Source organism: Solanum tuberosum, unplaced genomic scaffold (genome assembly GCF_000226075.1).
Source record: "Solanum tuberosum cultivar DM 1-3 516 R44 unplaced genomic scaffold, SolTub_3.0 scf00300, whole genome shotgun sequence".
NCBI classification, from domain to species: domain Eukaryota; kingdom Viridiplantae; phylum Streptophyta; class Magnoliopsida; order Solanales; family Solanaceae; genus Solanum; species Solanum tuberosum.
The window spans coordinates 247,862-265,475 of NW_006239221.1; the positions used below are offsets into that span (position 1 = coordinate 247,862).

Here is a 17,614-nt window from a genome sequence, read left to right on the forward strand (position 1 = left end):
GATCGTAGAAATAATTTTTTTCATTGTTTTGACACTTAATAAAACATATTGTAAGAATATTTTGGATCAGTAATAATATTTCATATTAAAACATATCACTTCACAATCTTGTTAATATAGCAACCTTTTACCATCATTTTAAATATATAACATTTAAAATTTATCGACTTGACTAATATGACAAGTTTTTGAAGGCTCAAATTAATGGCGGAGGGAATGTAATTTCTTGATGAATTAAAATTTAAGATTACATTGTAATATAGAGAAGTATGAGGACTGGTTTTTGTTAGTCGTATTCTTAGAATAGGGCTTTGGTGGAATATATTTGGATGTGGGAGTTTGGTATTTATATATGTGGACGCAAGAGATTTTTGTCTACAAAATATTTTATAATAACATATTTAATATAATTAATGTAATGATATTAAATGTAATTAAACATTGTTATAATACGTACATTCAAATTAAACTTGCTATATGTTCAGAGTATAAGTATTTAATTTAATTGTAAAGAGAGTTTATTGCATAAGCAGTTTTTACATTTACACTATGTATCTTTTTTATTTTTAGGATAAGAGATCCAAAACTGCTACTCTTTAAGTACGCACATGATAAATCTCGCTTCAGTATAATAGTTCACAAATCATACAGAAGAGACAAATCGTACTAGACAACCACTGTATAATGAGCTCGATTGAGAAAGTATACTGGGAGGTCGTCAATACACATTGTTGATTCAGACATGTTTTGAATATTGTACTAAAGAAAACAATTTCAGCGAAAAAAAATTACAAAGCTAGATTGTCCAAATGATAGATTATTCAATTCGTAATAATTGATCATTAAAATCATCTATATTTTTTTTGTCTTCCAAAATTAGTTCACTTTAATGTCCATCTTAGTCGGATTTTGTAATTTCTGATGAAAACTACTAACATTAACAAGTTTATTTAATTTAAGAAAATATAGTTAAAACACTAATTTAAAAGTTTGACTTATTTAAAATTCGACCCACCTTAAAACCCACAATACATTTCTTCAACAACTGTAAGGAATAACATATCCTCATATAAATCCCACAACAACCAAGCGGAAAATATTATGAAGATAAACAAACATAACTTGACTCGAACAATACCAACAACTAAGTCTAAATTCTAAAAAAAAAGTTGAGATCGACTGTATAAACCATCACTCTTCGCAATACCATAAGTCAATCTCAATCCCATAATTGAAAATGAAGAAAAATAGACTCCAAGAAGACAAAAGACAAGAGACTATTAAGACAATTGATTGTAACTAGGTATAAATAGTCCGGGAACGGATAGGCAAGGTAAGCTTGCGATGTAACACATGGTTGTTCTTGAGCAGGGAGTTTTTCAAAGGGTGGCGAAATTGATCATATGCAAAGGGATAGTTAAGTTTAAAAAGATTTTCCTTATTAATTCCAACGCACATATCCTTAACAAATTGAGGAATAAACGCGTTTAGTGGATTAACACCCTCAAAGGTACATTTACTTGAAGCATCATTGATAGCCTTGCAACACTTATTACCAATGGCAACAAGGTCCATAGAACCATCCCCTAAGTTTCCTCCAAGAATCGCGGAGACCTTATAGCCACACACCATTGTTTCTTCCATGGCCATCCAACATTGTGGCATCGCGTAAAATTCAGACAAATCACCAGATGGAGCATGCCATAGAAGCCCCGGTTGGATTAACATCGAAAAAGATAATATCAAAATCAAAATTAGGCATGGAAATGAAGATAATATTGAAACCATTTTTTTTTTTGTGTGTGTAAGAGAAATCGTCTAGTGAATTGGATTCTTGAAAATTTAGTGAGAAGAAAGGGTGGTAATGTATGAATTAGATTATGAAGTTGTGATTAACATTCTCCTTAAATAGGAGTTTATAAAACTTAGGTGTAATATCTAATAAATTCTATTTATGAAGTTTAGGTACTAAAGGATGAGCATAAATTGACTGTCAAATTGTTTTTACATGTCACATTATTTATGTCGTGATTAGTTTTACAAGACACGGGATTATTATTGTGACAATTACATTTAATTAATGATAATAGTTTTCAAATTTCAGTCAAATTTTAAAATACAAATAGTCAAAACGAACTCATTCACACTTGCATTACATTGAATTATATGAATTATCATTAAATATAAATTACTTTTTTCTGTCATAGTTAATGTGATAATTTTTTTTAAAAAGATTTAAATTTATGTGACCTTTGACCATAGAAACTCATTCACACTTACATTACATTGATTTTTACTCTTATGAATTTATTATCATTAAATATAAATTACTTTTTTTAATCATAATTTATGTGGCACTTCCCTCTTTTATGATTTAAATTATTCGAGCTACTGAGTTTTGATCAACATTTAAAATATATAAATTTTTCGTCATATTGACATTAAAAATTTATGACAATAATTACATTCTTTTTTTTTATTTTTTTTATTTTTTATTTTTTTAGTCTGCTTAAAAAATATTTTTTATTTTTCTGACAGCTCATTAATTCACGAGTCAAAGTTAAAATTCAGACTATCAAATTAAAACACAAAGAATATTTTTTTAAAAAGAAGATAAAAAAATGGCCAATTAACACTATTTCTACGATCACCAAACTCATTTGGTCATTTGCGTTTTGGGAAGATAATTTTAAAGTAGCTCAACCAATAATATTGCTTTTCAACTTTAGATTTTCAATATTTTAAAATTAGGTATTTATTATTTATAGTTTTTGAATTTTTTTTTTAAAAAAAATTGACCTTTAAAATTAAAATGATAGCAATTACTGCTTATTAAGTCGAAAGAGAAATGAAAAAATATGCACCATTTTTTGCTTTGTTTAATTAACAATAACAACATCAACATATCAATAACGTAATTTCACAAGTACTGAACTTGTGGAGGATAGTGTGTACGAAGTCTTATTCATACATTGTGAATGTAAAGTGATTGTTTTTAATCAGAGATTCAAGTAACACAAATCATAAGTAAGTATGAAAAGTAAATACAATAGTAGAAACGTCATGCTAAAAATTTAAGAAAAGAGAACATAATTTTTTTTTAAAAACAACTAACTAAGATTCAAGTGGAATGTTTTATTGAATTAACATTTTCCTATCACGATACATATTGTTCTACAAAATTAGTATTAGAAGTCTTGCTAGTGGCAGGACTAACAACATGTTAATCATGATTAATTTTTTGAAAGTCTTGAGCAAATAGCTTTATGAAATATAACACTTTATGGTAATAGTTCATAATTACTTCTAAGATATGGTTTCTTTGGTACTATCGAATTAATATTAGAAAATTTAGCAGTGATAGGATTAACATGATTTTTTTAAACTCTTGGGTTAATAGCTTTATGAAATGTAACACCTCGTGGTAATAGTCGAGGATTGCCTCTAATATAAGGTCTCTTCGGTACTATCGAATTAGTATTAGAATTCTTGCTAACGGGAGAACTAACAACATCATTTTCAGAAATTCTTGGGCTAATAGCTTTATGAAATGTAACACCTCGTGGTAATAGTCCAGGATTACCTCTGAGATAAGGTCTCTTCGGTACTATCCAATTAGTATTAAAATTCTTGCTAACGGGATGACTAACAACGTGATTTTCAGAAACTCTTGGACTAATAGCTTTATGAAATGTAACAGCTCTTGGTAATAGTCCAGGATTACCTCTAAGGTAAGGTCTCTTCGGTACTATCGAATTAGTATTAGAATTCTTACTAATGGAAGGACTAACAAAATAATTTTCAGAAACTCCTGGGCTAATAGCTTTATGGAATGTAACACCTCGTGGTAATAGTCCAGGATTACCTCCAAGGTAAGATCTCTTCGGTACGATCAAATGAGTATTAGAATTCTTGCTAACAGGAGGACTAACAACATGATTTTCATAAACTCTTGGGCTAATAGGTGTATGAAATGTAACACCTCGTGGTAATAGTCCAGGATTACCTCTAATGTAAGGTCTCTTCGGTACTATCGAATTAGTATTATAATTCTTGCTAATGGGATGACTAACAACATAATTTTCAGAAATTCTTGGACTAATAGCTTTATGAAATGTAACACCTCGTGGTAATAGTCCAGGATTACCTCTAAGATAAGGTCTTTTCGGAATTCTTGTAAGTTCGGATCGTACTAAAATAGCTCCACATGTTATTATGAAGAAAATGAGGGGGGAAATGAAGAATTTTTGCACCATTTTGCTATACAAAAAGTGTAATGAAAAATTAACTTTTGCTTGGAATTTTGGAATTTTTATAGTTATATTTACTTGGAATTTTGGACTTGTGATTTATATAATGTTCATGTGTGTAAAGCATTTACTATATCTACTAAATGCAATAAGAAGATTAACAGCCTTGTTAATGAAAACAGTTTCAGTACTGGTATTAATTGTGGTTCTACAATTAAGTTACAATTTTGAGAATATAATAAATAAATTATTTTTATATTTATTAAACACAAAAAATTGTATTTGGTTTGGTTTTGACTATTGAGGTCCTAATATAATGGAAAATAAAAGAAATACTACCCTATTAAACAGACTCCAAATTAATATCCTTTCTTTATTTTTACTTGTCCGCAATGAATTCCGAAAAAAAATCATTTTTTACTTGTTGACAATGAACTTTTCATTTACTTTAAAAATAATAAATAAAGTGAATATTTTGCTTTAATCTTCATGACTATTAGAATTTCAAAAAAAAAAAAGAGATATAACTTGGAAAATTAGTAGTTAATATTGAGAATAAAATAGGATTTTTTTTTTCTCTTAATATGTTACAATAGACAAGTAAAAAAGAAAATTATTTTAATATTATGAACGAAGATATTACAATAATATCCAAAGCAATAAAATTAGCAAGAAATGATTCTTGAAATAGAAAATTAGTAATTGGTTGGCTAAGATGGGCTAAAAACCGGGTTATAACACAAATTGTCCAATATAATTCTTATTAAGTTTAAATTTCTTTATTTGTTCATTTTTAAAATTATTATGGCTATATACTCCTGAAACATAAATTTGTTTTAAAAATCTTTTTGATAATAGTTTGAAAGGTTTATCATTAGTCAATTTGAGTTACATATTCACTTAATTTTTAATTAAATAGACTGAATTAAACAAGTAAAATTGATTGAGCGAATAAATAAACGGGTTAATAACCTATCTTAACTTAAGCAAATTTAATGAGTCATGTTTTTATAAGCTAATTTTATCACTCTAGTGACAATCAAGATTGGACACCTACTAAACCTCTACCCTATCCCTCACACTTAGTTTGGATAGTTGTGAGTATCGTTTCATAATGTATTGTATTGTATTGTTTTAATGAATACAATGTTTGGATAGATTGTATCGTTCTTCGTCGTTACATGCCCAATTTGAATGATAAACCTACAAGAAAAGTAAGGTATGAGGTAGAGCTACTATGAAAATGTAAAGTAAAACATGAAATACTTATAAAATAATAAATAAAGACAAATGAGAAGAAAATATTAAGGTAATGACGTGATTACACCAAATCGACCGTTACATAAAATGAGTGTTTTCATCATTACCTAAGAATGAATTTAAACAATACGATACAATAAAATTTAAGTAACAATCAAAACAAATATTGTATTCAATCTCCATATCTTGTAGTGTTAAGAAGATGTCTTCAGTAAACTACACATGAACTATGTTCTATCTAATCCCCTCTTCACAAAACTTCTTTGATATACTCGTACGACTCGTAACATCCACTTTAGCCAATCAGTGAATCTTTTCATCACTTGTCCGAACTAATTCAACCTCATTCTCAAATCTTTTCCATCACGAAAGTCACTCCGAAGCAAAATTTGGAGTATTTCCACAATTATAAGATACCCAAAGGTCTCATTATGAAAATTAAAACTTCCACTTTTCTTCATATAATTAAAAAAAAACTGAACTTTCGCTTGAGATATACGAAACAGAAATGCTGAGAAGAAAACCCAGCAAAATCGAAGTCAAAATCGAAGACAAAGAAGAACTCGAAGAAGCTCGCAAACGCGCCGCCCTCATCGCCGCCTCTTCCTCCACCAGTACCACCACCGCTACCGGCGGCGCTGCCACAGCCGGTGCCTCCTCTCTCCTCCAACACTTCGACCGCTCAACAGTCGATCCCTCCTCCAAAAACAACCGCATCGGCCTCAATTAATGGAGGTTGAAGTGAAGCTCCGATTGCCGGATTCAGCAGCACATCAGAAGGTTCTCTCACTTTACTCATCGTACCACAAAAAAACACACCACCAGCGTAACACTTTCTTCGATGGCGCTGCCGGCGAGCTGAGCTCGCGCCGGGCTGTTCTCCGGCTCCGATTCTATGAGAATTCGGAGAACGTGAAATGCATGGTGTGTCTCAAGGCTAAAGCTGTAATTATCGACGGTGTTAGCCGAGTGGAAGAGGATGAAGAGGAATTAGATCCGAAAATTGGATATGAATGTGTTTCTAACCCTAGAAAACTGATGGAGGTAGATTCTAGGGTTTTGAAAAGGGCAAGAGAGGAATTTCACGTTGGGGAGGAAGGGTTTATTGGATTGGGTGGGTTTAAGAATGTGAGGAATGTGTTTGAGTGGTGTGGTGTGGTATTGGAGGTAGATGAGACTATGTATGACTTTGGGACTTGTTATGAGATTGAATGTGAAAGCTTGGAGCCAGAGAAAGTTAAAGCAATGATTGAGGCATTTTTGAAGGACAATGACATTGATTACAGCTATTCAGAAGTGTCAAAGTTTGCTACTTTCCGGGCCGGAAAGTTGCCTTAGTAAGTGAATCTTGTAGTACTTGATTAATTATCCAATATTGCTGCATCTTCTATGTGTCTGTTGTGATTTACATGTATTTGAATGGTGTATGTGTGCATTTGTATGAAGTAATCTTGGATACACATGATCTGATGTTATGCTTGATAAATTGGCAGATGGAATGAAATTCGTAAAGTTTGTCTATGATTAGTGTTAGGAAGTATTTCATTGGTAAAGTTATTATATAAAAGAGTAGAAAACTGCGCACGCATTATTGAATGGATCTACTTCTCCTCTGCCAGATCGATCTTCATTAAGAGGGTCAACCCAAGCTATTGCTCTACCTCCTCTCCTTATGTTATGGTAGATTTGGAATCCCTATTGGATTTCTTACTCCAGAAAAAACAGACTAATCAACAATAATGCGCACACATGAAAAGGCTTACCCCGCAGGCTGACTCTTCCAATCCAACTCTATCGAAGGAGAAAAAAAGCTGGGACTACATAGAGAGCTTCATTACAACTGTGTAATGAGCTCAAAAAGTCTAAAAAGGGTTGGTTAAATATGAATAATGTTACAAAACGATGCTACTTGCCGGGCTAAAATAGGGAATTCTGACACGCGTGAAGTGAGAGTTATAAATTAATGAGCACCATTTCTTTTTATATACATTTGCATTGGCTAAGTGATTGTACAGGCAGATGAAGGAAAATCTCTGTCAATAGTCCTTCAATAGAAAACATTACATTTGCAAAAAAGGTAATGATCTTCTTTTTGCTCTTTGGCATTGTGTATCTGTTGTAGTATTTTGGAATCGAAATGGCCATTTTAAAGCTCAATTTTTTTCTGCAAAAGATTGATCTTGCAGAGAAAGTTTCCTCTTTTTTGGCTGTTGGATTTTTATTTGATTCCTTAAATGCAATTTGATATGCAACTGAAAAGTCATTGCAATAGTTTAATACATGATGATTAAAAAACTGTGGAGTTGATTAAGCCTAGTTCATTCTATAATTTGGTTTAATACCCTCTCAATTATAAGGGCAAGTGTAGTGGCAATATTAGAATTGAAATGAAAAGAGGGAAAAGAGCCAAAAACATACCTGATCTATTTGAAACAGGTTAGCATTACCCTCCGTTATGTCGTGACTCAAAAATGCCTCAATTTGGATTAGTTCAAGGACAAATTTTGATATATGAGTGAACATTATAGAGTGCTAGCGATTACTTGTGATTTAGCTCTTGGAGGTTTTGTTTGTGCAATATGGTAAAATGATAGTAACAGGCTTGCGATGCACTTCTCAATTGCCAATGGTTTTACAAAAACCTATGGAAATTGCAATTGTACAAAGTGTTCTGATATTTTAACGTTCAGCATGATTAGTTTCTCCAATTGTACTGGATTTCCTGCATTTTCTTTGGCGCTTTCCATGTTTTGTGAACAAAGTGAAATCTGAACACCACGACATTATGTCGGGCATCAATTCATATCACTTGATTTCTTGTGGTGATGTCAATTTAGGTGACTATAACCCGCTACATTTCTATTACACTGCAGGTTTACCTTCTAGATGGTACCATATCTCGAAGGCTTGAAGTGTTCATTGCCTCAATATTTTGCAGTTTAAGGCTTACCATCTGGCATATGTTTGAGAAGACTTGACAGACATGAAATAATATTGTGGTTTCCTAATCACTTACCCTCCTGCTGATAAGAGTTTCACTAAACCTCTCGAATATTAGTTTCTTATTTTATTTTTGGAGTACTATTTTGAACATCAACTTCTATTTGTGGAAATGGAGTATGAAGCTTAATTTGGACTTTATGTTTCTCACCTATCTGTTTGGAAATGCTTTATTTGAAACCGATGGTCTATCAGAAGCAACCTCTCTATCTCTATGCGGTAGAGGTAAGGTCTTCGTACACTCTACCCTCCCCAGACCCCACTTGTGGGATTATATTGGGTATGTTGTTGGCTGATTTGTCATCTTTCAATGTTAGCTTTGTTAGTTCTGGTTACTTTGATCATTACGCTATAGATTTTTTGACAAGATTTAAAATAAATTATTGATGCAACATATCATAAAATTTAAGTAACAATCAAACCAAACATTATATTTAAACTAACAATCATCCAAACAGCGTGAGGTGCTTGTGTACTTACCAACAATAGGTAGATTCAATGTACTGGTAAGTGTTTGATCTATCAAAATGCAGACACCAAGCAAATGCATCATGAACTCCATTGTCAAAATCCCAGAGCTTGTAGAATGACTTATCCACCAAGTTGTAACGTAGTATAACCATTCCAGGAATATGCAAAATCAAGAATGAATCCTCTTCTTTATCTCCTCTTACAACATCTAGCACAGCCATGCCATAATAATGAAAATCTGTTGTCTCGAGAAAACCTCGAATTATATGAGGAAATGCCAACACAACATCTTCAACATTCACCTCGTACTTCAAGAACCACCCTGTACCATCATGTTTCATCTCGTAGACATTGTACAAAGCTAAGTTCTGGCGATTCACTTGTATGAGGTGCAAATGGCCATAAGACTCCCCGAAGTAGACGATCCTGTAATCATCCTCTTCATGATCTTGGACTTCAGGTATGGCAACCTCTTCAAACTTTTCTTGTTCTACGTTGAAACGTTTGATACATGACACATAAATGGCTCCATTCCAGTAAACTAGTCCGTTTTTGAAACATATATCGTAATGTCTAGGAAAAGTTTGTCCAGAAACTCTCCATTTCTTATGTTCAGGTGAGTAAATCTCAATCAGGTGATTTGCAGGTTCAAGTTTAGAAATTTGGAGGGAGATAACTTTGTAATGAGATGATTTCCATGGATCAAAGGCTAAACTCATTCCGATAACATCTCCTGATAATGGTCTAGGAAGTGTGACGAATTGTTGAGTAGTCGGGTTGAATATGTAGTAGTTTTCATCAAACGTGAACGGATTATGAACTGTATGACAGAGCAAAAGTCCATTGCAAGATTGCGATATCATGATTTTAGGATTGTGATGATAATGTTGTAGAAAAGGAAACTGTTGTAATGGTGTTGGAATTGGATTTTCCAGGCTAAATGACACAAACTTGTGATAAGGGTTGGTTAAAAATGAACAATGGTACAAAAAAACGCCACTAGCAGGGCGAAAACAGGGGACTCTGAGGCGCGTAAAGTGAGGGCTAGAGATTAAACAAAGCCATTTTCGCGATACACATTTGCAACGAACGAGTGATTTTACAGGGAGATGAAGGAGGATCTCTGTCAATAGTTCTTCATTAGAAAACACTACATTTGCAGAAAATGCTATGATCTTCTTTTTGCTCTTTGACATTTTGTATCGTAATTCCACGAGTGGAGTCTAAGGAGGGTAGGATGTATGCAAGTCTTACCTCTACCTTTACGGTATATAAAGACTGTTTCTAATGGACTCTCGGTTATGTTGAATCTAGTGTAGAATATTGGAACTTGAAATGGCCATTTTAAAGCTGTTTTTTTTGTGTGTGTGTTTTGCTGTAAAATTGAGCTTGTAGAGAAAGTTTCCTTTTGATATTCTTTTATTTTATTGATTCCTCAAATGGAATTTAATATGCAACTTAAAAGTCAATGCTATAGTTTATAATACATGAGGATACAGAAAATTGTGGAGTTAGATTAAGGTAAGTTCATGTTAAACTTTTGATTTAAGTACTACTCAATTGTAAGGGTTAAGTGTAGTGGCAATATTAGTTTTTAAAAAATGAAAGAGAAAGGGTCAAAAAAATATTTCTCAATTATTCGAAATAGGTTTAACTTTACCTTCCGTTATGTTTCAAAATTGCCCTACAACTAGTCAGATAGCTCAAAAATATCTTTCATATTAACGGCAACTCCAAAACAAGGATAAATAAACCAATTTTGATTTTTAAAGTAAAATTAGATATTCTCGTCCATTCAAAATATAGATATTTTTCGTAACTCTCCAACTTATTTTTTGACTATAGAAGTGCCAGCAAGGTTAATGTATGATACAACTAGTTGCTTTGACTTTGCCTGATCATCAAACATCAAATATTCAACTTTTAATAATTCAATATCTTTCCGTTAAATTTGACCGGTTCAACATTAAATTTTTTATTATTTGAATTTATTTCATTTTTAAAATTTTAACTTCAATTGTTTCCCCTTACTATACTTTATATCGAAGATATTGAGATTAATTAATTCATTGACTATATATACTTACGTCATTCATTAATAGTTTTAATATACACATTTTATTTTTATTATAATAGAAAATTCAATAAAGTTTATTTCCTACAACGACTAAACCTACCTATCAAAGTGATTTGAACTATCTATACTTCCACTATTTTTTGTCTGTCATAATTTTCATTTTTTTTTTTTTAGTTTCATACCCTCTGAGTGGATCTAGGATTAAAATTTTATTTTGTATATATAATAGGATATTGAATCCACTTGCCACTAAACTAGAAGCTTCTCGTCTTTTAAGCGAATTCAATAATTTATATACTTAGAAAAAATAATTTATTTTCATCACATTTGCATATATAGTATAGTTTTTTGAGGTATTTAATTGATTGAATTTCCATTTGGACCATGTACCTCCACTCCACCTCCAAACATTGAGAGATTCATAATTTGCTAAGCAGATTACTTAAAACATTCTTAAAAAGGGAAGGAAACTACTCACTCCGAGGGAGGCAGTAAGCTACCGCTTCTAAAATGGAAGTATTCAAATCCCTACTCAATACGGTACAACAACATACCCAATGTAATCCCATAAGTGAGATCTAAAAAAGGTATTCCGCAGATGAGATCCGAAGGAGGATAAAGTGTATGCAAACCTCACCTCTACCTTTGTGACATAGAGAGGTTGTTTCCAATAGATTGATAGATACCTTACCAACAACAACATACCCAGTGTAATCCCACAAATGAGATCGAAAAAAGGTACCAACAACATACCCAATATAATCCCACAAGTAAGATCTAAAAAAGGTAAAATATATGCAAATCTTACCTCTATCTTTGTCAGATAGAGAGGTCGTTTTCGAAAAATCCCACAAGTGAGATGTGGGAAAGGTAAGATGTACGAAAGAGAGGTGGTTTCCGATAGACTGACAGATATTTAACCAAGTATGCAGAATATTAGTCCAATTAAATGTAACATGTAGCATAAGTAACAATCCAACACTTCATTTGTTCTGAACAAGGATGGTTAATTTCCTACACTGTCAGAGACAGAAAAGCTAAACCTCCCCTTCTCTTTCCACTACATACTCTCCTCAACCATGATAGAGAAGCAGAATATAAACATCTAACAAACACTTCACTTTCTCTTTTTGGCAGGTGGTTGATCCTCGTCTTCCTCCTCGTCTTCTTCCTCTTCCTCATCACCATCATCATCATCGTCGTCGTCATCACCCCCTTCATCACCATCCTCATCATCCTCATCATCGTCATCACTCCCTTCGTTGCCATTAGCTGCAGGATCCTCCTCAGGATCTCCTTCTTCTTCTTCGTCATCTCCCCCTTCTTCACCTGAGAAATCTTCATCATTTGCATCATCGTCATCATCCTGATCCTCAGCATCTCCATCGTCATCATTATCATCCTCTGTATCACTGCCATCTTTATTCTGGGTACAAGCTTGGTTCTTTTGACTAAGCGCCTCAAAGGGAAACCTAAAATTGACTTCATTAGACTTGTTGAAGCTTGTAACATGGAACTTCCAGTTCAGTGATACCAAGAATGCAGGTGAGACGAATATTACCTTCTATCGGGGCTTATCAACTCCGACAATGGAGCAATGCTTACAAACTCTGACGATGGAGCAATGGTTGCCAACTCTGACAATGGAGCACCATCCTTCAGCAAACATCCCACCTGAAATCCAAAAACTTCCGTAAGGGGATTTAGGCAAAAATTTGAGGAACATCAAGTCCTCAATCAGTGCACCGTAAGCTTAATGACATGTAGAAGTGAACAGGAAGTTTCACAGTATTGAATGAAACAAATGCAGTTATGTTTAACGAGGCAGAACGGCCAGAATTCAAGGTAAAAGCCAAAAGTAAATTAAATCTTCAAGGCTTGTGAGTACAAATACACAGATACAACTATGCTTCAAGAAGGCACTAAGCATACGAAATGCCTACATACATAAAAATTCTTTAGCATTAGCATTTACAGCAGTGACAAATGTCAAGGAAAGAAGATGACTCATCACAATCAAACATGAAACTCTGTTCAAAGAAACAGTACCAAGCCAGAATAATTATGACCAGTAGAACAACAAGATCCAGTAAAAAATGCCAAAAATAGCAGAAAATTGAACTAGAAAACCATATTTTGACAGCACATATCGATGTTCAAAATGTTAGTCTGATCTGTGCATATTTTCAAATATATGAGCAACAATTCTTCCACAAACATTTTCTATGCTACTTCTTCCATAATCTTCCTAAACACCATGATATATACTTCAAAGAACTCTCGTTTCTTCAACTCTCTTTTTGATAAGGTAGGTTAAAACCATTGTTTCAACCAACTTCTACAATTATAATCCTTAAATCTGAGCATAACAAACAGCGGTGTATGAATTATAGGGAAGTAGAACAGAGAACGTTTATTAGAGAATACCACACAGAGGTGTCTGAATTATAGGAAAAAGAAAATACAAAACACCTATATACTACGTTGACAAGGAGATGATTTCATCTCAAGAGGCTTTGTATGGCTAAGATGTGAATAATGTAAATCAGCTTTGAGACGCTACTAGACCTTCTCTTTTTTTTAATAACTGTAGTGTTTGGGGCAGCTTACTTGCACCTCGACGTATTGTACCTGCATCCTCCCCACTAGGTAACTCCCACTAATGGTTTAGGGAGATGGGGGACAGGGAGAGACGCTACTGAACATTTGCAGTAGTCAATTACAAATCAAACACAACCCACGTTCAAATTTTCATCTCCAAACATTGTAAGGTTAGAAGTTTTTGTAACATTAACAGCCTCACAATAAGCAGGGTTCACAGGTTTCAACATGGGTTAGCCCTTTGTTAATAGCTTTACGTACCTGTCCTTCACAATCCTCTACTCTTTTGACCACTGAAATATCATGACGAGGTGCAATCGCTTGTGGAAATAGCCCTGGATTACCTCTAAGATAAGGCCTTAATGGAACTTTCGTAAGCTCTCCTTGTACTGACATGACCATACATGTCATCATGAAGGAGAAGAATATGTGGAGGGACATGGCGTATCTCAATACCATTTTCACTAATAGAACTAGTGAAGAGAACTTTTCCCAATGGGGCTTAAATACAGAAGATTCACATAACAAGAGGGGAGAGTAGTTACAATTACTTGAATTTGGCATTGACATTCAATGCTGGTTTAGGAATAGGTTACTTTATGTTTGAAACATTTATTAGTGTACTAAATGAAATACAAGTAAAAGCTTTGTTAATGAAACAGTTTCAACATTCATGTATTCGAATAAATTATGGTTTTACAGGTTGGTCTTTTGATAGCAAGAGTCAGACAAATGTTTTGGACGCGAAAGGCGAGAAAGGTCTGCCCTTGCCACAAGGCGAGATGAGCTGCAAGGCGCTCGCCTTTTTGAAGTGCGGCCAGCACCAAATAAACAAAAAAGTTAAAATATTTAACTGCATATATAAATAATCAAAATCTCAATAGCAATAACATATTAACAATATTTCAGTTCAACTGAAAATAGATTGTAGATACTAAAAATCTAGAACTTGAATGAGTAAAAAAACATAACAAAAGTCAAAACAGAGATAGAAATAACTCAGAAGTCTGAAGAAGGAAAAAGAAACAAAGGAAGAAGAAATATGTACTGGTTGGACTTTGGAGTCACCGAAGAAGTCTAGTCAAGTGGACTGGTTGGAGTCACAATCGCAGTCTAAAAGTGCAATTGTGAAAATTTGGAAAGACAACCCTAAAATTACCTTTTTAACTTTAGAAATCCTAAATTGGTCACCTTCTTTTTTTAAGAAAATAAAAAGGCCACGCCTTTGTCGCCTTTTGAAGATGGCAGTGCCACAAAGCTTAATAGGCGATGAAGGGTCGCTTCGCCTCTCGCCATTGGCGACCGCCTTTCACAACACTGAGTCAAACAGGTTACAAGTTCTGACGATTAAGTACAACAACAACATACCTAGTGTAATCCCACATTGTAAGGTCTGTGAAGGGTAAACGGTACACAGACCTTACCCTTGCACCTTGGAGGTAGAGAGACGGCTTCCAATAGACCCTCGACAAGATCTGACTATACTAAGTGTATAAGTAAAAGTTTTCTAAAACTAATTAACTAACTCTAGAAGGTAAAGGTCTGAAAAACCACAGTGTAATAACCTAATCATTACTACCTCGTGAAGGTAGAGCCACTATTTGTAATAGATCCTCCCCTCATGTAAAACATATCAACAGAAAAAGACAAGTAAAGCAAATACAGTAACAAAGAATTCATGCTAAAAACAATGAAGAATAACACAGTAGCATAACAAACATTAACAATGAAGAAACAAACTGAATTCTCCAGTAAACAGTTACTTAAAAAAAGAACACAGTCCATATACACAACTTCAAGAACACAATATCAAACACAGAAAACTAGAAATTCAAATGAAACAGCTAAATTATCAACTATAAAACCTCAATTACTCAATAAAGAACAAAAAAAACTAACCCCAAATAACAAAACATATTTTGGTCAGTGGGGTGGGACTCAAATACAAAACCACACACAACAGAAGCAAAAAAAGAGCAAGAAAACTAAACCCCCACAACATAAAAATCAAAATTTTACAAGAAAACAAAAGGGGAAAAGTGTTTTATTTATACCACCATGAGCAGAGAAGCAACAGATCTCTGAGTAACCAAAAGGGTCTCAGCAACAACAGCTTCAAGAACAGAGTTCACCCCTATTTTCCCAAAAGCTGCTACATCAGAGCTGAAACTTTTCACCTCCATTTCCCCTAAAAAAAAAAAAACCAAAATTTCCTCTCTTTTTTTCAAGAAAAAGAGAAACAAGAAAGAGAGTTAAAGTGAAACAAAAAATTAATTTTGAAAAGAGTTAAGTTGAAAGATTTAGAGGAGAGATGAGGAGAGAGTTTTCTGGGTTAGGGTTGGCTTTGATTGTACTGTCCCCACATTAGGGGGGGTGGGGTTTTTTTTTTTTGGGGGGAGGGGGGTGGTTTGAGAAGGAAAAATGAAAAATTGGGGAAAATAGGAGAGTTATTGTTTGGGGGTTGTTGGTGAGGGGGGGGGGGGGTTGGTTACAAAATTTGTCGTTTTGTTTGGGGCAAGTAAAATATAAAGAGGTAATTCTATAGGCAGAATGAGATAAATAAGGATGTTTCTCGAAATATTTTATGAGATTTTTCACTGTCTTACACCTTATTTGTAGGCGAAATGAGATAAATAAGGATGTTTCTCAAAATATTTTATGAGATTTTTCACTGTCTTACACTTTGTTTGGATGGTTGTTACCCGTAGTTGTTTAGAGGGTTGTTACCCATAGTATTGTATTGTTAGTATCGTTTTGTTGGGGCAAGTAAACTACAAAGGGGTAGTTCTGTAGGCGGGATGAAATAAATAAGGATGTTTCTCGAAATATTTTATGAAATTTTTCACTGTTTTACACCTTGTTTGGATGTTGTTATTTATAGTATTGTATTGTTAGTTTAAATACAATGTTTGTTTTAATTATGTTTTAATTATATTGTATCATATCGTTTCGTTTAAAATTCATTGTTAGATAACAAGGAAAAGACTGATTTTATGTAACGATCGATTTGGTGTGATCGCGTTGTTACCTTAATATTTTCTGTTATTATTTAATATTTCTATTTTATCGTTACCTTACCTTTTTCATAATAATTCTATCTCGTACACTATTTTTCTTGTAGGTTTATCATTCAAATTCTAGATATGTGACATTATGTAACGGTGGAGAATGATACAATCTATCAAAACACTGTATTCATTAGAACAATACAGTAGGATACAATACAATACGATACATTATGAAACAATAAGTAACAACCATCCAAACATAGTGTAGCATAAACTAGTATGTAATGATCCGGGAGGTCATTTTTGGAAATTTTGAACTATTCGTTTAACATGAGTTAATTAATTGATGGGTAATTATAGATAAATGACTTAATCGATAGTTAATAGGCTAAAGTGATAATTTATTTAAGTCCCTACACCATTGAGCTTATATTTAATAAAATAAGTTATCACTTTTAGTACATAATTAATTCAGAAAAGAAATAAAAAGGAAAAGAAGAAAAGGGCGAAGGGTTTTGTCATCGCGGCTTACGAACTGCTTCAGGTAAATTTCAAACAGAAGCTTTCAATTTCTGCCTGCACATGTATTTATATAACAATATTATATGGAGTATGTAATTGGATATATGTATAATGATAAGTAATGATTAGAGTTGTTAAAATGGGTTGGCCCAACCCAATTCAATCAAATCTTAATGGGCTATAGAGTTAAATGGGTTGGGACGGGCTGACCCTTTTAATTAAAGAACTTATAAAATAGCAGCTTAATTCAGTCCTAAGCGGGCCACAGGTTGGGACGGGTTGGGCCTTCAACCAAAAAATGAACATTATTACTCTCTTAGAAAGAGTATCGAACGTTGACGTCTATAAACACGACATCAATACATACAAATTTTCATTTATGAATCACACTCTTCGGTGAATACTTACAAAACTACATTTATGAA

General features: G+C 33.3%; 3 protein-coding genes across 4 annotated transcripts; 1 reads left to right on the top strand and 2 right to left on the bottom strand.

Moving 5' to 3' along the window:
* The first annotated feature begins 5,825 nt into the window (after positions 1-5,825).
* Positions 5,826-8,657, top strand: LOC102580798 (triphosphate tunel metalloenzyme 3). Of its 2 annotated transcripts, XM_006359438.1 has the most exons (2): positions 5,826-6,847; positions 8,384-8,657. In XM_006359438.1, coding segments are annotated over exons 1-2 (609 nt in total). In that variant the 5' UTR covers positions 5,826-6,239; the 3' UTR covers positions 8,385-8,657. The 2 variants fall into 2 exon arrangements, with proteins under 2 accessions (XP_006359500.1, XP_006359501.1); XM_006359439.1 differs by lacking the exon at positions 8,384-8,657 and having other exon boundaries at positions 5,826-6,848.
* Positions 8,658-8,986: 329 nt separating this feature from the next.
* On the bottom strand, positions 8,987-10,177 carry LOC107063038 (F-box protein At5g07610-like). Its single transcript, XM_015314436.1, has one exon. The coding sequence runs from the start codon at positions 10,175-10,177 to the stop codon at positions 8,987-8,989; it is 1,191 nt and encodes a 396-aa protein (XP_015169922.1).
* Positions 10,178-11,971: 1,794 nt separating this feature from the next.
* Positions 11,972-16,039, bottom strand: LOC102581349 (nucleolin-like). The gene is made up of 3 exons (XM_006359440.2): positions 15,714-16,039; positions 12,620-12,732; positions 11,972-12,530 (listed from the first exon to the last, which is right to left on the bottom strand). Exons 1-3 carry the CDS (start codon positions 15,840-15,842, stop codon positions 12,176-12,178), a joined length of 597 nt encoding a protein of 198 aa, XP_006359502.1. The 5' UTR covers positions 15,843-16,039; the 3' UTR covers positions 11,972-12,175.
* Positions 16,040-17,614: the final 1,575 nt, after the last annotated feature.